Source organism: Falco naumanni, chromosome 4 (genome assembly GCF_017639655.2).
Source record: "Falco naumanni isolate bFalNau1 chromosome 4, bFalNau1.pat, whole genome shotgun sequence".
Taxonomy (NCBI): domain Eukaryota; kingdom Metazoa; phylum Chordata; class Aves; order Falconiformes; family Falconidae; genus Falco; species Falco naumanni.
The window spans coordinates 22,232,813-22,258,524 of NC_054057.1; the positions used below are offsets into that span (position 1 = coordinate 22,232,813).

Sequence of the window (25,712 nt, forward strand, 5' to 3'; positions counted from 1 at the left end):
ATGTTTCCTTTTGAGGAACAACAACATTGTAACAGTTTTGAAACTTGTAACTAGTAAGGCTTTGATATCTTAAGTAGTTTTTATATATGTGAATATGTATCTTGTGTTAAGTAGGCAGATGAAAAATTAGTGCTGGTTTGTTTTGTGAAATGTATGGTGCTACGCAAAAAAATATTAAGAAGAAAAAAACCTGTGATATTTAAACCAATATTTTTTTTAAATAATTTCTTGGGAGGGTAGGGTTCTTTTTGTTGTTCTGAAGAATGAAGGAGAGCAGTGCTGAGTTTTAGTTTCGAGGTGACTTCCTTATTAGTGCTTTCTTCCTCTATCAGTGGTTTCTTTACATCTGCCTCTTCTCATGTGTTTTGTAGATAGTCTTAAACTTTTTTTCTGGTTTTATTTTTTACCTATACATAATATTATGTAATTACCTCCATTTCCCTTTGCAGCTTATCTAGTTTTGCTTCTAGTCTCCTTTGTTGCTGTCTTTGGAAGAAAAAAAAAAGCAGCTTTAGAGCTGCTTAGTTATAATGCAGGCTAGTCCTACTGATACTTATGGGTTTTAGGCAAATTAGTTTCCTTTTCTTTTTTCTCCTTTTTTTTTTTTGTTTGTTTGTTTGGTTTTATTTTGTTTTCTTTTCCCCCTCCATATATAAAGGCATATTAAAATCTGTATATGGTTCAGAAGTGATTTTATGAATGTTAATGAAGTCTGGCAGTTACACTTTTTGTAGGGATATAGGCCTGTGTAAAGTGAATGCAGTATGCTTGTAAATTACTAAGGATGGCAAAGGTACCTTGTAAATGAGGTAGAAATCCTGGGTGCAAATAGGAAGAAGCATCAGTAAACTTTACTCAAACAGTAGCTGCTTAGTAGTCCCTCCCATGTGCCTTACCAGCAGATGCTGGTGCTTTTGATTTGGGAGATCGGGATGTGGCACGTAAGTTTAGTACATTTCCTGATTTCTCCAGGCTTGGGTGAAAAAAAAAAATTGGAATGTTTTGTTGGATTTGTTTGCTGTTTGCACCACAGTTCTTTTCAGTTGTAGCCACTTCATGTGTTCCTGTTTACTGTGTTAAAAACAAACTCCTAACAAAAGGTGAGGTAGTTGGTGGTGAATGTCAGATAAGGTCTTTTATATACCTGTGTGTGCATGCAGGCACATTTAATAGAAATTTGTTGGAAGATTTAGAGAGCATTGTATATTTCAGATATGTCTCCTGGTGTGTTTTCAGGGTCCCAGTAAAATGTCAGTGTCCTGTTAAATGGCAGACACTCGCTATTGTGTGAACCAGTTTCTGTGCTGCTGTGACTTCATCTTTTAGGTCAAATGAGTGTTAGCTTTGAATAGAGTGAAGTTGGCTGGTTTTATTATGTATAAGGCAGTATTTCTCCACTCTCAGTTCTGTATACGCTTCTGAGGGAAAGCTTGTAAATGTCCATAGTTTTTGTTTTGTGCCATTTTTATAGATGGAAACTTGTACATAAGTCTTGTCTAGCCTGGAAGGTTCTCATGGGACTTTTGAACTAGTGCTGATGGAAGAAAGTGATAGCTGAATATTTGAAAAGATCATTAGGCTTATGAAAACAGCAGGTTTTATCATTGTAACTTGAGTAGCTAGCACTTGGACAAAGTTGCCTTTTACTTAAGATTCAGCATTTGTGTGTTTAGTTGAAAGTGTTAATGTTTTTGCTCTAACTCTCTTGGGTCTAGCCCAGTGGACAAGGGACAGCAAGGGATTCTTGCAAAAGCCTTTGGAATGCCAAAGGAAGTTCTAGTTTATTATTAGCACAGACATGCACTGTGTAATGCAACATAAATTTTCTTTCTGACATAAAATTAAATAATGAAGAACTTTTGGAAAAATTAAGCCAGTGCAGAGATTATACTTAATCAACATATTTCATAACTAGACTGCTATCATTTTGGTCTGCTGTTAGGGGCTGTAGTATGTACTAGAACTGAAACGTAAATATTTGTGTGCATGTGTATTTGCTGTCTCCCAGATGGATGCAATTCTGACATGAGAAAGTTACGCTGTTGTCATTTGGGGTGTGAAACCTGTGATGGAGAATGGTTGGGGTGTTTTTTTCTGAGCTTGCATAAATCCATGCTCATATCCTAAACTCTCTTGACTAATGTTGGTAAAATATGTACATCAATCCATTGTCAATGCTTGGCTTCCTTACATGTTTGTTTCTGAAGAAAGTATAAAGATTTAGGTTAATTTTTGCACCAGATTTGCAAATCTGCCTCTTCCCCCCCAAGTTATGGTAGGTGATCAGGTGAGCATTAGTAGTCATTAATTTGAACAGATTTTCTCATTTCATCCTTGGTAGTGATATAAATGAGCCTCTTTTACTTTGAACAGAAGCAGTCTTATGATCAGGCATGGTGTCTCAACAACTGTAGCGTTTTAAGCTGCTACTTCTCTTTTCAAGTGCATGTGAAATTATGTCCGTATTTCTGTTTGTGATGTAGAGTACTTGCTTTATATGAGGTGTCTTTCAAAACCAACAAACAAAAAAAAACCCACCAACCCCCCTAACAAACCAGAAATTGTACTTAGGAAGGTTTTGAGACCTTTAGGACATGTTTTAAGTTTAGTGAGGCTGCAGTGAAGTCCTTGGGATGTGGGTTGTGTTCTGCAGGTAACTGGAGTCAGTGTCAGTTTAAAATAGCTGATGTAGGAACAAGATGTGCAAGCAGATGTTTTCCAAGACAGGTCAGTGACATCCTTGCAAATGATGTATCATTTATAGAAGCCAGTTTAGGAGTAATGGAGCTTATTAGCTTGTGCTTGATGCTGGAGAAATATAATTACACTGATGTTACAGCTAGTGTGCCTGTGTGTTATAGCAGTATGCCTCTGCTTGAGATAATAATTCCTCTTGGAAAGTGAGATAACTGTGAGGAGAGCTCTGGCCTAGCATTTGAAGTGTATGTGTTGTCAGAATAGTCTCCAGCCCTCCTTTTTCTTCCTACTAGCCCATCTTAACTCTGTATTATGGAACTTATGTACTACTTCACTTTTACTCCAGTTTGGCCAAGCATCTGAAAATTTTCTGTGGGATTTGGTACTTAGATTTCTAAAGTAATAATGAGGAAAAATAACTTCAGCAATGTGGTTCGTAATGGAGCAGAAGTGAGCTTTCAAGGGAATTTTTCTGACCGATATTATGTGTGTGTTTGTTGTTTGATGGATACGGATGTTAGTGTCTTTAGTGAAGTGAATCAAACCTTACATTTTCATTGAAATTTCAGATAACAGAATTGTGCAGTTTGCTTTTTTTAAAAAAATTAAAATATAAAAAACCTTCTATTATTTTATTGTTGGTTTTGTTATTACCATCTGTTATTGTTATCCTGCTGTGCCAGGATAGTCTATAAAACTTTACTCCTGGCATAGAATTTAACTGTGTTAGTTTCAGAGTTGTCCTCATCTGGGGTTTGATTTTTTTTAATTCTTTCATTTTTTCTTTCAAGGGTCTAGCCGTTTGGATCAGTTTTACCTATAGAATTTTGAAGCTTATGCTGTAGTATATAGTGTGTGTACCTTCAATCATTTCTACATAAACTTGGTTTACCTAAATGACTTTTACATTGGTTTAGAAAGAAGACTGAAAAGAGTTGCTTTTATAATGCAGGAACAGGTGTAAATTTGGAAATTAGTAAATATTGCACACAAAAAAGAAACTTTATTGTACTATATTAAGTAGTTGTTTGGTTGAAGCATTGAAATGTAATTTGTGTGGATAATTAGAATGATTTAATTTAATTGTTACTAAAATTAAATTTGACATAGGTGTCGATAGTCTGTAATGCTTGTATTTGGCTGCTTTGTTTGGTATTGAGTTTGGAGTTGGGGTTGGGGGGGGGGAGGTTGGCAGCCTCTGTACACTGGTGCTGTCTTTTGAAGTCTGAATCTTGTGTCTCCAGAAGCCCTGGTTTTGCTATTGCTTGATAGTTTTTACTTTGTTTAGCTAGTGAATACATTTTTTTATCCTAATTATACTTTGTCCTCCCTTCAAGTGATATACTCAAGCAAAATAGATTTCCATCAAACTTGTAATCAAGACAGTACTTGTAAATCTGGTAAATACCCTTGCTGTTCTTAGGTAAAATGGGTTAAAAACCCTTGCATTTCATGTATCTCGTAATTTTTCTGTCTGGTAGCAGAGTATTAGGCTAGTTGTTCCATGCCCTTCACCTCAATTAATTTTTTTTGCTTTTGCTTTTTAATGAAGAACTGGATAAAACCCACTACTGGGCAAATTAGGATATCCCTTTGAAAAATTGAATGAAAAATGGTTAAATGGTATTTTTGCACAGTAAAAGTTTGTTTTTCTAACTTAAGATTCACCCCCACCTCTGCCCTCATTCTAGGTTGTTTTCCTGCTATGATTTTGTAGATGGCTTAGATATTTTTTTCCCTTATTTTTCTCTGTATTCTGATGAATAAAGTATGCGCCTATATACAAATAGTATAGGCCTATTTGTGGATTATGTTTGCTTATCAGTAGTTGTAACAAGTATTGGGTACTTCTGATTTTTTTTTAGGGAAAAAGCATACAGTTAAATTTCAAAAAAGAAAGCTAAGATTTGTTGCTGTCTTTCTGTTGGTTACGTTGCAACCTTTAGTATTCTGGCAGGGTTTTTTTCAACTAACTTATTTCAATGACAGTTATGAAAGTGAATCTTAAGAAGTTGCTACAGTTACTGTTTCATTGTAGTGTTTAGATTTTTTTCTTGTCACATTGTTGTAACATTAATTTCATTTTGTTGAATTGTGGACATGTTGCCAGATTAATTTTTCTTAAATTCAAAAGTGTTTACACAAGTTGCATAGGATCAGATTATCTTTAAAGGAGAAAATCATCCCTGATAAGTAGTGAGGAAAAAGGAACGTATCTGTCCTATAGGTATACTTGTATTTTGCAGTTCTTTAATGGGAGAAACTACATCTAAGCAAGTGTTAACATTTTCTAACAACCTGTTCAGGTGTAGAATCTTGATTGATTAACTCTGTAGATTTTTTTTTTTAATATTTTCTTTATGAAATATCTTTCCTGTTTCATAGACTTTTGGTTATTCTATAGGCAGGGTGATAATGATTTTTAAGTAGCTTGTCAAAAAAGCAGATATACTGGGAAAGCAGGCAGACTCAGTTTTAACTGGGTAAATCTTGACTTTTTTGAAACAGGAGATCAGCAAAATCTCGAAGCAGAAGTCCGTATTCATCGAGGCACTCGAGGTCTCGTAGCAGACACAGATTGTCTAGATCCAGAAGTCGTCATTCAAGTATTTCTCCTAGTACATTAACTCTGAAGAGTAGCCTGGCTGCTGAGCTGAACAAAAACAAAAAAGCAAGAGCTGCTGAGGCAGCCAAAGCCAGTGCAAAAGCTTCCAATACTTCAACACCTACTAAGGGAAACACTGACACTGCTGTAAGTGCACCTCAAGTGAACAATGTAAAGGACCTGAAGAAAATAAAAACCGAGCATACACCTTCTCCTACAAGCAGCGCAAATTTGAAAAATGACAAGGCAAAAGCAAAGGTCTCACTTCCTGAAACAAAAGGAGAAAATAATTTAATTGCAGACAAAATTACTAAACAGAAACCTACAGCAGTAAAAGAGAATAAACTAACTGTTGTGAAACAGCCATCAGTCACTGTAAAAGAGAAAAGCAAACCAAGTACACCAAGTGTAGTAACCAAGGAGAAAGATCGAGTTGTTGCATTACCAACCTCCACACTGCCACCCTTGCCTTTGCCTCCCACGCTGCCTGAAGATAAAGAAACTGATAGGTGAGTTGTGACATACATTTTATTTTTGGGGTTGTCTGTTCCTTTTTATTAATGTTGCTGTTATTGTCTAGGTGGTTTGTTTTTTTGTATAGTTGTTATTATTTCCTTTGGAAAATAAATATAAACCTATTTGCTAGATCGGCTGATGCATTAGGTGGTTTGTTCTTTCTCTTCTTTTATGTGGTGATTAGTAGTGAATTGTGAAGGAATTTGATCTTAAAAATGATTTAAGTGGTTCTTGAAAAGAGAAGGACTTAATCTAGGAGGAATCTTTCAGCAAAAAGTACACTAAAGAGATGATTTAAAATTGCTGGTACGTAATAGCTTTGGGTCTAATGCAAGGATATAATCAAGGGTTCAAGATTTCAAGTTCAGTGCAAACATGTACATATTTCCAGGGAAAAGTTGAATTCAGTAGCGATATGTGAAAATTCTTTAATTAGCTGGGGTTTGAGGTAAAGATTCCCTCCCCTTTGGAAAGTAATTGTTTTTATAGTTATGTGTTATTTTAGTGTTATTTATTTCGGAGATCAGTATTACTTTGACTATATATAACAAGTGAGGTTCATGGCTTGTAATTTATTTTAACTTCTGAAGTGTAAAAATTGGTCTGTAGTGAAGAAATTCATGTCTTAATTCCAAGTGTCATCTGAGTTGAGGCTAAATTAAGTCTCTTCATAGTCGTAACAGAGAATACGTGCTGTGATTTGGGTTGGAATATTGTGCTGTTGAGCTGTAATTTGTTGTTTTTCTTTTGGTTTGGTCAGGAAATTGAGAAAAGTTACTTTTTTTTTTTTTACTCGTGATGTTACATGCCTCTCACAAGATACAAGAAATAAACTTACAACAAGTAAAACAAAATTTCATAGCACGGAAGTAATAAGTAATTTGTGTGGAATATTTTTGTAAAAAATCAAACTAAAAGAAAAATTCAAACCCTTATGAAGTACTTGTTTCTATTCCATATCTGTGAAACTGGCCTGTCTTCTCTTGTTCTTTGGGAAGTCTATAGTGTTAAAGTCTTTGATCAATAAAAGTAATTATAACCAGAGGTGTAAATACTTCTCTTGTGTTTGCTAGTAATTTAATGTGAAGTTAAATGTTAGGATGCACGGGAGTCCTTGGCAAATACATACAACCTAACAAGGTATTAGATATTTATTTTTTCAGTAATAAAAGAGAAATCTTGTTTCTTGTCCTTCAGCACTCTAGCAAATATTGTTTTAGTTGTTCAGAATTACATCTGTGTGGCAAATGTGTGGTTGCCTTTAAAGTTATGACAAAGCCATCCCTTCTAGGTAAACGGGATTTCTGACATTGTTAGGTGACAGCAAGATTTACTGTTTTAACTAAAAACTAAGCTAACTAGTGTAAATATGTGACTAGTATTGCAGTGTAAATTGCAGTAATATGAATTGAGATTTTCATCTTAAAGCTGGCTAATTGCTTCTCATTATTAGTATTTTTTAATGTACTGTTTGCAGTATAGTTAAACTGCACAGAGGAGTTAAGCTGCAGTTAAGCTACAGTTCTGTCAGCACTGAGCTCATTCTTTCAAGAATAAAAGCCTCATGTTTGCAAACAGCCGCATTAGAAACATTAATGACAAGGAATAGAATGTCATTTATGCTTTGCTTGGTTTTGCCTATAGGATGTTATAAACTTCAGATCAGAATGGTTGCGATTACAAGTTGTGATAAAGCTTAAGACATCAAAGAAAAATTACCAGTGTTTTTTAGGAGGGAGGAGGGCAAAGATATTTATTTACCTTGGGTTCAGAGTTGCTGCGGGGAAATTGTGCCAACAAAGAGAGCTTGATGCTATGAAGAACTGGCTGGTTCCTAATGTCACGTCAGTTGTGAAGTTCAGTAAGAGTCTGATAAACGCACAAATAAACTACCTAAAGGAACAGCAGTGTTGCAAAACCACTGTGTAGGTTAGCTGAAAGGGAAAACTGTTGCCGTGGTCAATGACATATGATTTAACAGACCTGGAAAAAAGGCTGCTCTTGGCTGCCTCTGTTTTCATGTACCACTTTTATAATCTGCTTCAGAACATCTCATATTGTACTTTTACTAATACTGAAAGCTTGGGGGTGACATTTTTAGAAAAATACAAATAATGTATTTGTAATAGAAAATGTTTATTTTTCCTGAAAAATAAAATAAAAAAAATCTTTACCATTATTATTACATGCACTGTGCAAATGGTGATTCATTCTTTATAGCATGTTATATTTTTGATATGAGCAGTATATGCTTCCTTGAGGTGCTTCTCTTAAGTCAGGCAGCAGCATCTTGAGAAGTGGTAGGAGACATTCAGGTGTTCTGTTTTCATGGGGAAGCACAGACATACGCAAAACACTGGAATGCTTTATTTAAATGTATAAAGAATGCTAATTACAATTAATGTAAGAAAGAATAGATGCATTCTGTATGAGAGAAGGTAGCAAGATCTTTCCATTTACAGAAGTTCCTGCTTTGTCTATGAAACTAAGCAGGTAAGAAGTTGCAGAAAAAGTGAGAAAGTTTGAAATTTGCCAAGTATGAATACTCTGAGAGTCCTGCAGGGGAGAAACAGATATGTAATTATATAAAGCTCAGAGATAGCTATGGCTTCAAAAAATGCTGGATGTGCAGTAGCTGCACAAATCTAGCTAAACTAAAGGAAATTCTGGTGAAATGGAACCATGTGTTTAAAAAGAAATCCTGCAGCAAGTATCATTTTTTCAGAATTTCCCCATTAGAATGGGAAGAGCGTCTCTAGAGTTACTGCATATAGTAATTGTTAAAGGAATACATTGCTATACCTGTGTTTGGGGGATTTTTCTCAAGGCAGAGATTGGCTTGTCAGGATCTGTTATATAATTATGGTTGATAATTAAAAATGGTCAGGTATCAGTAACCCATGACAGAAAAACATTTAGGCATTTTTTCATCAGTGGTTTTTTTTTTTTTGTTTGCTTGTTTTTTTTTTGTCCCTTGATTTGCATGCTGATCACTAGAAACGTGTTTCAGAAAATGTGTGAAATCGGAATCTGTAAATGAGGGACTGCCTTGTAATGCCCAGCAGTGTTACTGTAACCGCAACACTCATTATCTCTGGAGACCAATTTTACAGAGAACTGAATATAGTATAATCTTCTCTTTTATATGAGTAGTCAGTGAGAGTACAGATTTTACCACTACATGTCTTGCATCTGGCAGCACCTGAGCTCTAAATATCCTTAATAGCCTAGGACATAGGCTTGGGAAGAAGCTTATGTGGCAGAAGTCCAGCCTTGTAAGGCTTGCTGTGTTATTTAACCTTAGCTTTCACTAGAAAGATCTGATGTCATAGTTTCTGTAGAATTTTGGTAGTTATCTGAGCATTTTCCAGAGAGCTATTTGTGAGCCATTTGTAAAGCAGAAATCAAAGTTCTGCAAATTCAAATGTTAATGCGTCAACAGTCTAGAATGTGTTTTAAAAACATAATTCCAGTAGGTTTTCCTTTATGTATGTTAATAGCAGTCTACTGTCTTCAACTTACTAGCAAACTTGTGTCTTTTTTAATAGTTTGCGAGAGAATCTTTCAGTGAAGTCAGTTAAGGAAGCAGAGAAGAAGCTTCGCCATCTGCTTGCAGATTTGCCGCTTCCACCAGAGTTGCCTGGAGGAGCTGACTTGTCCAAAAGTCCTGAAGAAAAGAAACCAGCAGTTCAGTTACACAGCAAGAGAAGACCAAAGTATGTTTGAGACTCTCTTTTTAAAGCCTATCAAGCAAGTAGAAATGATAATAGTTTCTTCAAAGTATATTCTTTTCAAAAGAATTCTGCTTTTTGAAGACTTTTTTAATATTAATAAAGCTTAAATCAAACTGCATGGTTTATTGTCACTTAATGGTAGTAAGCCAGTTATCTAATAATGTCTCATAAATTCTTAGTGTTGAGGGAGTTTTACAAAGTTAAGACAATCCTTGGATATATTAGCTGTGTTCTTAGAAATGCTTGTTTTCTAGAATATGTGGACCACGACATGGTGAAACAAAAGAAAAAGAAATAGACTGGGGAAAGCGCTGTGTGGATAAATTTGATATCATTGGTATTATTGGTGAAGGCACTTATGGCCAAGTTTACAAAGCCAGAGATAAAGATACAGGTAAGTTGAAAAAAGTAAGTGTAATCCTGCAATTCTAGAGTGAACAGGATATTTTGTTTGGTTTTGGTTTGTTTTTATATTGAGTAAAGGTAGTGATATTATGCTGTCTAATATTTGGGAAGTTTTTAGTTATTGGTTTGTTCAGTTTTAAATCTAGCATTTGTCTGAATCAGGAATTATCTTTTGCTGCCTTGGAAAATCATTTATCTGTAAAGTTGTGGCTAAAAGCAAGCTAAACAGTCCTAATTTCTAGCTTTTATTTCTTGAGTTTTGCACTCTGTACACAATTGAGCTAGTGTAGAAGAGAGTATAAATACTCTGGGGAAACAAAATGACACCTGAGATAGGTTGACAAAGAATAACAAAGTTTGTAAAGGGATGGAAGGGTGAAAGAAGTTATGTGTGAGATTTAGCCATTTTCCTTCTTCATACTGCAGTAGTCACTAGCTGATCGTAGGAAGAGAGTCCGCCTCTCTGCAGCGCAGCCTTAAATGCTGTGTATTGGGTATTTTTCTTGCAGTATGACTTGACTTTACAACAGTAACATAATTTTTAAATTTCATGTTAAACTATTGGTCAAATGAGCAAGCAGTCACTACAATGGTATGTAAGAATGTTGTCACTGCCTCTAAATAGATAATGCATTGAAATTTGATTAGTAGTTCTTTCTGTAACTGCTTGCCCTTTTGGTTTATTTGTGCGTGTTTTGAATGCTGGATAACTGTCTGCTTCAGCAGTAACTGAATCATGTAGGATCACATACCAGCCCCAGTTCCTTCTTTCTGATCTCCAGAAGAAAGAGCAGTGTAATTATAATTCCTTCTTTATTCTTTACCTATGCTTGTCTCGGTTTGCAAACTTCAGTTCAAATGTCACAGATTTTATTTTTTACCTTGGAAAGCATTGTTAAGCATTGTTAGCAGCTTCTTCCTGCTCTCCTGGGATTCTGTTCTCTGCATATGTAACTTTTTAATCCTGTCATAACCATATTGCCTCTTTGGCAAGCTTCAAGTTTTTTGTGTGCAGCAGTAATTTCTTAACCTCCAGCAGAAGTTGCTGCTGTCTGTATTGAATGGGTCCATACAGTTATAGCAAACCTTCCATTAGCTTTGGATTCAAATCCTGTGCAAAGATTGGCATTATGGCCTTCGAGATACCTTATAACAAGCTGTGTGCGATGGGCTTTCAAAGCAAGTGGATGTTGTGTCATACTGGAGTGTGATCTGTTGTGTTCATATCATATACAGTGGTGTAGGGTAAGTCCTTTTTAGAGCTAACAAAGGTGTCTGTGCTGTCCATAAACTTCCCAGACACAGCCGTAAACTTCCACGCATAAAATGGTTGAGTTGCCATACAGTCTTTAGATTATCCTCCACCGTGAGTAGATCATGCTTCTGCCATTTTGCAGAATCCAGCTTCATCCAGCCAAGCCTGCAGTAAAATAATAAGGAGTGTTTCTGCTCACTGTAAACAAGGGAGTGACAATTCTGCTTGTAGGAGGTATACTGATGAATTCGAAAACTCTTCAGACATCTGCCTGGTATCTTGAACTGTGTAGTACTTGTGCTAGATAAGTGCATTCTGACCTGATGTAGTAATAAATCCAGATAAAGGCCTCTATCTCTAAAGCTGCTGTTGGTAATCACTCTTATATGATATGGGGGTTTATTGACAGGCCTGGGGTAGAACATCAGGACACAGGTGAGTTATGCAGGAGGAAGAAGACAGTGGGTAGCTGAAAATTCCCATTTATAATTTTGCTTCTCCATGTAGTAGTTTCCCAGCAATGGTTAATTCTGTTTCTGTTCAGCATAGTGTTTGGTGCAAGCATCAAAATGTTAACTGTTCAGTCCATTCAGAAATAGTAACAAATAGGAAAGGTTTTATAAACAAAAGAACCAACCCAACACTAAATCCCATACTTTGGTTGCTGATCAATGTTTTTTATTTAAATTGTCATTTAGGGGAAATGGTGGCACTAAAGAAGGTACGTCTGGATAATGAAAAGGAAGGGTTTCCAATTACAGCTATTCGGGAGATTAAGATTCTTAGACAGCTTAATCACCAAAGCATTATCAACATGAAGGAAATAGTGACAGATAAGGAAGATGCTTTGGACTTCAAGAAGGACAAAGGTATGTATGCTAACATGGAGGTAGCTCTTTCTGATCCTCTTCTTAACACAGTGGTAGTCTGCTATGCTGGATCTGAAGTTAAGCTTCATTCAAAAGTATGTTTGCAAATCATGATGGTTGACAAGGGATTTTCATTTAATTACTAATAGAAGTCCTTTAACACAGCTATGCCTTTTGCTCATGGAAACTTTTTTGCAAAGATTTTGCAAAGATGGGATAAAAAAAGTTACTACTTCATTCCGGTTCTGCTGGAGGAGAACAGATGTTTGATTCTTTGACACTCGTGGATTAGGGAGGCCAGCAACAATAGGAAGCTCTTAATTGTGAGCATTTTTAGTCTTTTGTTTTCCTCATAGTATTCTCTCATCATTTAGAGTATTGTAGGCTCAATGCTGAAGAGATGTTTTCCATCTTACGCCTTGGTTTTATTTGAATTGTGCATTAGTTTTTTTCATAATTGGGCACGTGTGTCTTAAAAGCTAGGAGGATAAATGAGAAGAATGAAAAGCAAGATTTGTGTAGTGATGATGTTTTTTCCCCAAATGGAAGGCATGCAGACTTTCACTTTTTGGTTCCTTCAGTGTTAAGTCTGGCTTGTTTCTATTACTGACTGGTACTTTTGATACTGCAGTGGTCACTTTGTCTTTGGAGGCCATTTCCCTTTAGGTCCAAGTCTTATAAACCTGCCATTTTGGAATATTTTAGTGTCCTGTGGGCAATTTGATACATGGTTTGGCTGAGGAGAGTGTTTGGAGTGTTGTACTTGTTCTTCCCTGTTCTCCCTCCCTGAGATTCTGTACAGCACGCCCAGTATCAGTGGAGTGGAAGATGCCATATGTACTGTATAGCCACAGAAACACAAGGTGACATTGTAAGTCAGAAGATGGCTGTGAAAATTAAGCAGGAAGTAGTTTGAGGTTTTTTCCTCACATCTTTAACAAGTATAATACCTTGAAGGGTATACAGCACTGATATTTTTGTTGTGTTTAATAGTAGGAAGCATCTAGCAAAAGAGTTTCTCTCAGCACCCACTCTGAATCCTGACAGTCTTCAACAGTCAGTTTAGGCTTTTCATGTGAATCTTGTACTGAGTTTTAATTAGGTCTAACCTACTTGGCTAATGAGACCACACTGAGCTTTGACTTAATACTTAATGACTCATTAATTAATTTTCTCCCTTTCTGTTTGGTGCCATGTCTAGGATTGAGTTGTAAATTTTTTTGGTGTACTTCAAACTGTATGTCTCATTAATTTCAAATGTGGGGTTTTTTTTGTCCAAGTCTGTATTTGTGCTTTTGATATTGCTTTTAATTTAATTTCTCATTCTTATTTAACAGCTTATTAAAATGATTACGTTTTCAAAAAATTTGCAAGGGAAGGGGCTTCTCTAGAGATGCTAGAATAAAACTAGTTTCTGATAGTCTCTTGAAATCATTAGCATGACAATGAGACTGTGCTATTACGATTTGTCTGTGAAAAGACTGAAGGTTGTTTTTTTTTCAGGCACTGCATTCTGTATTTCTCTAATGAGTAGTCTATTGTGAGATGGGGATTTATAGCCGAGATGTTGTGGCCAAGTTGTAGCCTGTGCAGGGAACACACGCAAGTGGGAGGAAGCTTGGTCATTTTCACAGTGGACCATTGCAAACACAAAAGTAGGCTGCTTGGCTTAAGAAGGAGCCATTATAAAAGTGGTAGTGATGTCTTGCTCAGGCAGAGCTTACAGTAGAAGCAAAGTGTTTTGCCCTCCGATGAACATGCTTGTGCTTAATATGTGTTACATGCTTATCTTCATTTTGGAATAAAACTAAAAACCCTGCTGATATCCCATTTGTAAAAGCAGAGAATGAGAACGTTTCTGCCAACACATTTTCCTCTAGTTAATATGAGTAAACTTTTGAGTCTAAGGCTGACTGTCATATCCTGACCTATTCCTCTTATTTTGGTTAAGGTGTGGTTTTGGTTTTTTTTTGTTGGATTGTTTTGTTTTGTTTTGTTGTTTTCATTTTTTTGTTGGTTATCAGTAGTTTAAAATGAAGTAAATTTAGTTTTCTGGCAATTATGTAGATGCTGGGCATGCTTTGTGCAGTACTTGTTTTAAGGTTGCTTTTTGAGATAGTAACGCTGACTTGCAGACCAGCAATGGCTTGACATGTACAACTTTGTCTTGATACTTTGAGCTGTGTTACATCTTTTTAAGTGACATACTCGTTGTTTGGAAGACATAGGATTATCTGATTTGTTTCAATATTTTCAACAGGATTTTACTTCTAAAGAAAATAGAAGTATATTTGTGTCTTATCCTGGCCAGCTTGGGGTGTAAGTTTAACAAAAGGAAGCGTTTTAATAGGTAGGATTGGTTTTAGGCTTTCTAGACCAACGTTAGGAAAAGAAATGTAACACTTTGGACCAGTGTGTTACAAACGTTGAAGTGTTTTTGTTTCCATCAGTGGAAATACAGCACATCAGACTGCACAGATGTTTGTGTAGGTTGGTCACATCCTCGACTGAGTGGGTGATAGGGTCTGCCATACTGAAGATGTAAAGTTTTTAACTTTGTGATCTTTGTTATGCGTGAGACATGCGTGATGATAAAGCTGGAGAACAGCATTACTGATTGTTAACGGGTAATGTGACATCTTGATTCTGAGGCACAGTCCTGTCAGGTAGAAGGTGTATGTTGGGTGTGGTGAGAAGGAAGTACCCATTTTGTATGTTTCTCATGTAGGCTTTTCTCCCCTATGTATCATTCAGAGGGAGATAAGTGACCACACTAGCTTAGGGATGGAAACACATGACTCCTAATTTGTATTCTGTCTTGTGTGTCTGCGTAACAGCTGACTTAACAGTATGTTCTGTAGATAGTTTTTTTTAAAGCCTCCTATGCTTCTGTCAGGACGTAAAGCCTCATTTGACTTCATAGCACCAATGAGCTATAGTTTCCATTCAATATTTTCCAAAAATTTCAGAACGCTAGTTATTTTCATTGAAAACTTTTTCATCTAGAGAACTAGTGCAGGAGCAATTGTGGGTGTCAGTCTTCAACAGCAGTAGAACCAGCCTGGCACCGTTGGTGCTTATGACCAAGTGTGCTGGCAGCTAAACTTTCCTTTACTTCTCCTTTTCTCGCTGCTTGATGGTAGTTCAAATTAATTGGAGTTTATGTTCATGAACTTCAGTTCATGTCCTTTTGGAGCAGAGTCTGAATCTGGAATTGAAGAGGAATGTACTTTGTGGAACCTTTTCATCTTCTCTTACCTTTTTTTTTTTTTCCTTGTCTGAGAAAGTTTGTGTGACCTTCCCTATGCAATAGTAATTGAAGAAAACAAGATTTAAAACTGAAGCTGAAACCAAAGAGTTATTTCCTAGCTCTAGTTAAGTCTGTACACCTCATAAGCTAAGCTAGTTGAGCCACTTCATCAGTTATAAAGTGAATTTTTGGAAAAAAGGCCCTTTGGTTTGTGTCAGCTCTTGTCTGTTTTCTCAGTGGGTCTGTCATTTTTATGACTTGGGTATCTCTCTTTTTGCCTTGGGTCACCTGAGATGTTCCTTCAGTTCTCAGCTGTCTCTTTATCAGCTAGAAGCTATTTGCAAGCGCTCTGCAGTCTAGCTATGGGACTGCTATGAACTCTTTTTACTAAACATGTGGAGAGTGTCTGACTTAGCTTTTGTTGCAGTGGGTGTACCTCCTCCTTTTGGCTGGAAGAGGCATTTTTAATTGCAAACCCAAAGGAAGATGTAAAACTGCATGGGAGACTAATAAAAAAAGATACGGTTAACATTGCAGTTTGGTGTTTTCTTTGTGGGGGTTATCTGTGGTGCGTAGATTGTGTGTGTGTTTCTGTAATTCTTTTTAAGATCAAAGTTTACTTTAGATGAAATTTTGAACTGATCTGCAGTACAAACTAACAAGCCTTTTTAGGCATGAAGTTGGTGTGGATATCCACAGTGCTGTAGTACACATGTCAAAAGAGCACTGGCTCTGGTACCTTGTATGACTAGCAGGTTACTTTCTCACAGCTGTCACTTTGTCTGAAAGCCAGTGGTTCAGAAGGAGTCTGTGACAGCGATCGTGTAGTCGTTAGAGTACTTCATTACAGCGTTCCTTCTCTACTTGTATCGTAGCTATAGCTTTATCTGGGTTTCCTGGGAAGTGGAGTAAAACCAAACCGAGCTGAATTTCAGAAGCCTCTAATGAGCAGCCTTGCTACTGCTGAATAGCTGATGCAGACTTCTTACCAAATAGTTTTCATGCTCCAGCTAAGTTATCAGGAATAGTGTGACTGTTCGAGTGGTGCTTCCCATTTGTGTGTGCTGTATGGACTCTGGTCTGGAATGAATGCAGACCTAACTGGACGGCTTTTCAACTTGATCCATGTTACGGCAAAATGAGAATAATCCCTGATTATTTATCAAAGATTTCTGATATGTTTGGTTTACTTTTCCTCTGCTTTTAAGTTTTTTGTTTGGTTTCTGATTTCCGTGTAGTATGTGATGAAACAAGGACAGTATTTACTCCCAGTGCTTCTGTATGACCTTGCCCTTTAAGAAAATGTTTCCGTGTACGTGGAGTTTGGTTTTGATTTGTTCCAAGGGGAGAATGCAGATGAACTTGCAATGGGAGAATAACACTGTCATCAAATAAAAACTTAATATTGAATGAAAATGTGGAAAAAATAAAAAGGAAAAGTTCTCGTTTGAATAGACTAAATTTATCTTAAACAGTAAGTTTTGTGATATCTAAATGAAAAAATGAGTATAGCAGTGATATTTTCTTTAGTCTTAATGTGATTAATTCAGTTGCTGTGCCTTTATTTGGTGTTTTGCAAATTAGGAAATAAGTTTGTAAAACAGGAGTACAAAGGAAAGAATTACTGTCAGTTAAGGGTCTAAGCAATTTAAATATAGGGAACTTAAAGGAATTGCTAGACAATTTCTTTAGTTTTCAGGATCTGCTAAATTTCTGTTTAAATCTGTCATGGAATATAGTGTGTCATGAGTACTGTAAGAGAAGTGTTAAGGAAATGGAAGAGTAAATATAGTCCAATTATCTTTAATCAAACAAGGGAGAATTCTATGTATTGTGTAGAAGAAACTGAGCAGTCTTGTTAGCGAAATGAAAATCTGATGGAGTCTCATTTTGAACAGTCAGTACAGAACAGTTCTACAGTTGTTGAACCTGTTCAACAACTCGGCATTGTACATACCATGCACTGAATGAGACAGTGGTCTTTTTTTGTTTGTTTGTTGTTTTTTTCAGCATTTCTGTATTTCAGGATACTATTGTAAAACATTTATACAAGGATTGAATTAAAATTTTTACATAATAAGGCACTTCTGGCATCTGGGTTCTTCTGATCTATATCTAATCAGGTGTTTTGAGAAAACCCAAACACCTTCCCTATGAAATTACATTTGGAAAATACTTCCTTAAAAGCTGTCATGTGTGGGCTTTTGGATCATTCTACCCTGCTGCTCCTTCCCCGCCACAACCCTGCCCATGCCAAAGCACTTGAGTCTTACTTTGGGAACAAATACATAACTTGATGTGCTGCTTTGTTGGATCTGTGTGATTTGATGACAGTTCAAAAAAATCCAGACCCTGCCTGTTTCACAAAAATGCAAAGTATGTTTTGTTAGGGGGTTTTTTGGCCCCTTAGAAAATCCTTTGTCATTTACAGGTCATCAGTGCCATGTTTTGTTGTTACCCATTTTGTATGCATAGCTTTACAGTATTATACCCCAGTTTATTTTGTGTTTTGGTTAAGAAAACTGCTACTGTTAGAGCTCCATGACTTGAAATACATGAACAGGTGGAGGAGATGTGTTAATCCTTTAATTAATCTAAACTGATATCTCACTTTCTGACCCTTACTAATCTTAATTAGCAAAATGGTCAAAAAGATTAAATTTTCTAAGTACAAACAAAAAGAGTAAGGTAAGGATTGTTTCCATCCATGTGAATCTCCTTTATTTATTGTGTGCCGCCCTAATAGATTCAGCTGCTATCTCTTATCCCATATTCACAAGTAGGCAATATTAGCACTGTTCAGCTGTTCCAGCTACAGCTCCATCAACATGTAGCGACATTACAGTTTCTTACTATCTCAGTAGATGAAAGGATGGAGATGAGCGGCATGGTATTAGAAAAGGAAGTGGGGCACCCAAGACATAACCCCCTGTTAGTGCTTTGTTCAGCTGTGTGGACATGGACTGTAGGTTGCCTGCCACCCCACCACAGGTACTTAGGTATTGGGAAGTGCAGGTCATTTTAACATAACAGCAGTGAGTAACTTTGAAGTCAAATGAGTAATTCTGGGTTTGTTTGAATTGCATCCATTTTACTGTAACAGAGCTTTGGGTATTTTTATGACACTGCTTCCGGAAATGTGGATATTGGGCAAAGGTAGTATGAAACATAGGATCATTTTAAAACATAACCTGCAAGTTATGAGATGTCTTGGTGTTCAAAAGAACAATTATTTTTTCTGTTATGTTTTCCTTTTTGAGAAAGAAATATTTGTGGCATTTGTTTTGATTGAACTAAAGGATGCTGTAAACTTGAACTCACTGTGCTGTAGTTAGCAGACTTCTGCCTATGCATAGTTCACTTGTGAAGTCTTCCGTGACTGTTTTCTTCTTCTTGAATTATCTATAGCTTCTTCCCCTGTTATGAAGGATCAGGTACTGATGAAATGCAAAGGAGATTTGAAATAATCAAGTGGAATAACATAACTGTTTTATTCACCAAAACTGGAGAACTCTATCAGAAAAGGGCACCACGTTTGTCTAGAAATGAACTAATGGAAGTTTCACTTCAGTTTGCTTGATAACTTTTTTGCAGCTACAGTCACTTCCAAATACGGTTTGAATAACACTGAAAATCATGTTTTAGTGGTTAGAGTGCTGAAGCTAGTAGGCTAATTTTAATAATTTCTCATATCTAATGAATACGATTCAGCTTTAACAGTTATTTTTAAAATAAATTCTAACATTGCGTAACATGTAGGTGGTGTATAGGTAGTAATGCACAAATGTAATGGATCCATACATTTGCTCTTGCTGTGCTATGGAAAGAACATATAGTGTTTTTACTGCTGTAGTATATGTTTCTTAATGAGAGTTGCAGAGAATATAAATAATCAGATGCCATCTCTCAGGTACTACTCAGATTTATGAGTTGTCTCCATTGTCAGCTTTCCTTCTTGCATGAGGTACCAATTGTGATTGTGATTGAGAAATCCTGGGAGCTAGTGTCAGAACAGGAAATTGCTCAAGGCATGGAGCCTGTTTTGCCTACAATGTACAAGAAGGCTGTGTTCAGCAGCTTTCACTAAACAGGTCTGCGATCCCACTGACCCTTCCTAGTGTTTCTCCTTGCCATGTACACAGAGCGCAGCCTGCTGCTGAGACAGTCACCTTTTCCTTTGTATTCCAGAGCAAGAAGATACCAAGACCATTGGTATTCAATTTTGATGAGCTGACATCCTCTAAAGGGCATATCTAGAGTATTCTGGTACTGCAGCATTTAATATCAGGTGGTTTATTCCAAGGCATTTTAAAATATGTTGTGGTTCATAATTCAGCCGGTGCCAGTGAAGTAGACCTAACACCAGGTTGCAGCTATCTTGTTTTTAAAAGACACAGATTAGGTGCCTCTGTCCTTTTTCCGTGCAGAACTGGTGAGCTGCATTGGTGAACTGGGTTACACATGTAGTAACAGAGCAGACTTTTGGTTCTTTATGGCTATTAATACTGCCTTCTTTCCTTTTGAAGTGGCTGGATCGGGTTGTACCTGCTTGATTTACCTCCTGTTCTACCTCCTCTGTACACACCAACAGGGATCTTTTATGATCAGTATTTCACTTCCTCTGTGTAATATACAGCAAGACAAAAGGACGTGAACTAAAAACAGTGAACTTGTGCAGTGGCCTGTGGTTTAGCTGCTCTATGCTGATTTTTGTTACAAGTTTAGCACTTAACTTGTATGAGTGATCTTTTTTCTGTTTGTTAGATAGCAAATGCATTTAGCATTTGCTTCCATTTTCAGCCACTGTGCAAGGAAGCAAGTCAGTTCATTAGCATTTGGCAGTGTCTGTGTGTGTACATTCTGGCAAAGCTGACTGATTATAGCTGTTAAGATTTTCACTGGCTTCTGAGTTGAAACTTCTTATTTAGGAACTAGAACCTGTAATGAGTTCTTGTTGGGCAGAAGCTATTTGTACTTTAGAGTGGTGGCTTTGAAATCTCTTCGGGGAAGGCTTTTGAAAATGGCAGGCAGACAGACCCATGGGAATGTGGTTTGTGCATTGCCACCAGTGCTCTGCAGGGACTGCACTGTCTTCTCTGCCCCAGAGTTAAGAAGAAGGGGAAGAACTGAATACTACAGAGTAGATTGTACGGGGAGTGGTTATGCTGGAGATCAGTTATGGCTGCTTCTGAAGCACTCAGCACTTTCCCTTTTTAAGAATACTTTGTTATCTATCTCTCAAAGACCCTTGGCTTTAATAGCTTTATTTGTGGAATTGCACAGGCTAATGTGAGATAAGACCCAATTCTGTTACGCTTAATGTATGTATGTGGCAACTTGTAATATGAACTCTGTCTTTGCAGAGCTGTAGGTTAGTTCTGCTTTCTCATTTCATCTTGTCTTACAGGTATATTTAGTCTGAGAAGAGCAGGCTTACTACTGACCCAATTCCACATGGAAAGCTTTAAAAAATCAGTCACTACATCATGACAGATGAACTAGTGCTGTACATACTTTTTCTACTTTCTCCCCAAACCTCATATAGAAAATATTAACCCAGTTAATTTTTCTTTAAATAAAATGGATGGAGATTGAGAGCGCGAGGGAGAGAACATGTCCATCCAGATTAAAGTGCCATGTGGTAGCATTATATTGGTTTTCACAAACACTTGACTAGTGTAATTGCTTACATGGAACAGCAATTTTATGAAAAACATTTTACTGCGCTGTATTTAATTTCTATTACAGGCCATAAGGTACAGATATAGAAATTGCAGAAAATGTGAACAGTTTTGTGAAAAATATTTCCAGCTCTCAAAAGTAGAGAGCAGCAATACTTTGGACTGCTGTTATACCAGTTTCTGTCTCTTTGTCCTACCCTTTCCCTTTCTTTTTCTAGGTGCTTTTTACCTGGTATTTGAATATATGGACCATGACTTGATGGGACTGCTGGAATCTGGTTTGGTTCATTTTAATGAAAATCATATTAAATCTTTTATGAGACAGCTGATGGAGGGCTTGGCCTATTGCCATAAGAAGAACTTTTTGCACAGAGATATCAAATGTTCGAATATTCTACTAAATAATAGGTATGGGTATTACTTAAAGAATGTAAAAAATTATATGTTAACAACATTTCTAAATTTTTCTTTTAGTCTTCACAGTTTACCTGCTTGAAGTCATTAACAAAACTTTTTTTTCTTTTTAGATTACCTGGTTCCTTCAAAATCAATTGTAAAATACTAATCTGGTAATGTTACTGCGTAAACACTGGATCCTGCAATTGTTGGTTAAACTTACCTGTGTTAAAACAGCAGGATTAAAACTTGAATCTTTTAGGTCAGAGTATGGGAGTAATTATCTGAGTTCAAATATATTAAAACGGAATTTTAGGACATAAACGTTTGATGTGTATTCTTTTTGCCTTGTCATTTCAAGATGAAGTGTGGCTAGGCTGGTTCTTTGCAACATAATTCTGAGGTCCTTGTCTTTATCAGTCAGGATAACACAAAAGAATATTCGATCAGGCATATTCAAGCATGCTTTGGCTTGCAGCTATAGCCGTAATTGAATGGGGAGAAGAATTTGTTTCTTACTTCTTTAACCACTTGCAATTATAAATCATACCAGTAAACATGCTTTTGTTCAGCGCGCAACAGCAGCAAATAAAATGCCTGTGTGAAGATAGCAGGTAACTTCAGTACGGAACTATTGTTCATCAAATCCAGCAGTACTAAAACCAGGGAGCAACTGAAAGTGAGTTTTATAACAGCAAAAAAAGGTATCTTTACACAGTCAGCTTCTGGGATTTGTTGTCACAGGAGATAGTCTGAGTAGTTGTCAGGAGATTCAAAAAGATGAGACACATTCCTGGGGAGGATCAGTAACACCTGCTAAAGGGAATAGACAGGAATACCTGTTTTAGCATCCCTAACACAGTGATTGTGTGTGGTGGTTAAGTACAAGGAAGACAGTCCCCAAAGTGAGCAGGTTCACATGTTTTCCCTAAAAATCCTCTGCTGCTGTTGGAGGAGAAATACTGGGCAAATTGGATAAGGGTCTCTTTTGGTAGCACCCTCATTTTGTCCCAGATTTCTCCAAATTAAATTTTTCATTTCCCCCTCCTTTTTTTTTTCCTATAACGTACTAGCATTAGACTATTTTCAGCTCTGGATCTCACCACAGTCTTGCCAGATTATGATACTGACACTTAAACAGATGTACACGTGCCTTCACATCACTCACTGTGCCCACACACCTAACCTTGCTTGCCTGCTAACCTCCAGCGCTGGGCCTGTCTCTGCACAGTTGGGAACTCAGAAGCTGAGCGTAACCCGATGGTGGAGAAGAGCGCGTTATGGTGGAGGTGGAGCGATCTGTTGTACTGTGCTCTCTCCCATCTGGGATAGAATTTTGTCCCCTAAGATATTTTTTGAGCATCTTCCCACTGGAAAAAGTTGATAGTAGATCTGAATAATTCTAAGACAAATGTTTTTAAAATCCCGTTACCAGTTACAGCCTGAAACCAAACATGTGGGTTTTGTATCTTTTAGATACACAACTTAAATGTCTATGCTCAAAAATGAATTGATCTTTCCATAAATATGCTGTCTGAGAAGTAAGCATGTAAATTTGAGGGGAATGTTTCTTTGTTTATGGGGGTTCTCCAAGTGTAAACTGCAACAAGTAGCACTGAGGGGGAAAATGGAATAGAAACCTGTGTATTTTATCACAATATGGTCATTCTCACACACATCAGCAAGTCTTGCCCTAATTTGATAAAATTTATTTGCAAGTGACATTTGCACCTATTTGAAAGTGACAGGAGTTCTAAAAGCTTGTAAGTACAGAAAAACAAAACCCTTGAGTAACATTCCAATATGTATTAGAGAAGCTTGCAAGATAGCATTCCGTTTAAATCATCCAGACTTCAGAGATGGTGGGGGCTTCTGGTTATTAAGCAGTGCCTTTTAGCTGTAGAAACTGCCAGGCAAGAGCTCTGTATCTTCCACTTTTCCCCTCGTATATGGGAAAATTCAGGAAGGGGTTAGGGGTTGTGTTACTCAGCAAGCTGGCAGCTGGCAAAAATAGAAGCCCTTATCTGGTCAGTCACCCTGATTTAAAGGCTGTATTTAAACTTTACAAGAGCAGAACCAGGACTTCGATGGCTTCCTAGAAGGAAGTATGACTGCTGATAGTTGTTTGTTGTACAAATGCTTATGCTAGCAGTAAGGCATGAGAAACCAGCGGTTTCGTCCCTCAAAAAAAAAAAAAAAAAAAAAAGGTATCTTTACACAGCAGGTAGTCAGCTTCTGGGATTTGTTGTCACAGGAGGTATTCTGAGTAGTTGTCAGGAGATTCAAAGATTCTCAAAAAAGGAAGAAAGAATAGTTACTGATTTGAATACTTTACAGCATATATCTACATTTTGACTAACATCCAGTGATGTAGATGCCATTTGATGAACATACCTAATTTTGCTTACTTGTTTTTGCTGTTCAGTAAGTAGTGTATTTGTTCACTGAAGAGACACATAGATTGTAATGTGTTGCTCTCCTCATTGAAGTGTTTTGAAGATCGGTTGCAGTTGTCTCAAAATCTCAAACTTCACCTGATTTTTGGGGAGAAAATCCAACAGGGTTAACCACTAAATAATTCTTTGCTTTTTCCACCAGAGGGCAGATAAAGCTTGCAGATTTTGGGCTTGCTCGGCTGTACAACTCTGAAGAAAGGTAAGATATAATTATGCTGTGTAAAAGCATTCAGAAGTTTAATCTTTTTGCGTAACTAAGTAGTATAAAGGCCAGAAGACTGTTTTGTGTAGAGGAGATTTTGTTGTACTGTATTACGTGTAACTGCTTAGGAAACAAGTGCGTGTTGTCTTACGCTGCATCAAAACTCAAAACTCTCTTAGTGCAAGTGTAATTCCTTTCCAAGTGTTCTGGATAAATAACTGTAGAGTGGCGCCATATATTGGTTGAAAACGAAGAGTTGCAGTTTTAAGTAGGTTGCATCAATATTTAGGTTTTTACTAATAGATTCTGGTCCTGTAAACTTAAAGTATATTCTTTCTGTTGGTATACATAGGAAAAGTTTATTTAGGGAAAGTGATTTTTTTTTTTTCTGACACAAATTAGTATACAGTTTCTTTTCGATAAGCATTAGTTTTGTGTAAGATTTAGCCATACGTTTGCAGAGGCTCATTGTATTCCTTAGGCAGTCAGTGCTTTTGAATCTGCTGGAAACAGAGATAAAAGTTTAAATAAAAGTCATTCTGAAACTTCATGTGACTTGTGCTTCTGTTGTTCTTGGCTTCGTTATGCCTGTACTCCAGGAAACAGGTGCACGGCTTTTTATGATTAAGAACTTCAGCATTTATATTGTAACGTCCTGTGTTTGTCATGTAGAACTGGATTTTCAAAATCAGGCTGAATGTTCATTACATTAGTATGTAAAACAGGTGGTTGGATACAGAGAATATTAGCTACCTGAGCTTACTTTGATTTCTGCGTGCCTAATTTGGGAAATAATATCCATAATGTTAACTTGTTGAGTTTATTGTTTTCCATGGCTTGTTGTTGAACCTGATAGCATTGATTTCACTGTCTTCTGAGCTGTTATTTCAGGAACATGTGCTTAAGTACATTTATGAAAATTGTTGAGTATAGTAGCAGGGTAAGTAATCTTAAGCAGCTGCTGGATAGTTAATCATTGGTTTGGATCTACTCAAAACAAAAGGGATCAATGCCATCCTATCTTCTTACTTTAACATGTACCAAACAAACTAATGTTTTTTTCCTCTGCCTTACCATGGGGCCTTTTGTCTGTTTTTAAATTAATTTAAATTTTGCTTGTAAAACTAACTGTTCACTAAGATTTAACGATCAAAAGTTCAGTGTCTTTATAGTGCAAATAACAGATTTTACTATACATCAAACAGCAACATTATTACATCATTATATATAAACGAAACCAAGATTAAAATGTAATTATGCTAGCTGATAGAATGGCCAGTTGAGCTTGGGAGAGTAATTAGAATCTCATTAGTAGATTTTTGACAATTCTTTTGTCATTCATTTTCCTTTTGAGTAATTTCTGACGTGCAGTAACAGGCGTAATTAATGTATAGCAACAAGTGTATAATAGCTGCTGCTTTAAATTAATGTGTTTTACATTTGTTTTAGTGTTGTTTAGAACGATATACTTTTCAAAAGGGTACTGAATTCAGTATGAACATAATGGGGAGAAAATAAAAATTTCATTTTAAGTAAATTCCTATCAGTTGTTGTAGTTGTGTTCCTTCAAATGTTATTCTGGTGGATTTAATATATTTGGAGTAGGAGATATGACAGATTGTGTAAGAAAACATCTGTTCAAATAA

At 36.6% G+C, this 25,712-nt stretch overlaps 1 protein-coding gene across 1 annotated transcript in view; it reads left to right on the forward strand.

Annotated features, from left to right (window-relative positions):
* The window catches only part of CDK13 (cyclin dependent kinase 13), a 49,341-nt gene that overhangs the window by 6,559 nt on the left and 17,070 nt on the right, over positions 1-25,712 (forward strand). Inside the window, 6 exon segments of the mRNA XM_040593306.1 lie at positions 5,206-5,811; positions 9,367-9,534; positions 9,807-9,946; positions 11,911-12,081; positions 21,231-21,420; positions 24,007-24,063. Coding sequence (XP_040449240.1) covers positions 5,206-5,811; positions 9,367-9,534; positions 9,807-9,946; positions 11,911-12,081; positions 21,231-21,420; positions 24,007-24,063 — 1,332 coding nt within the window.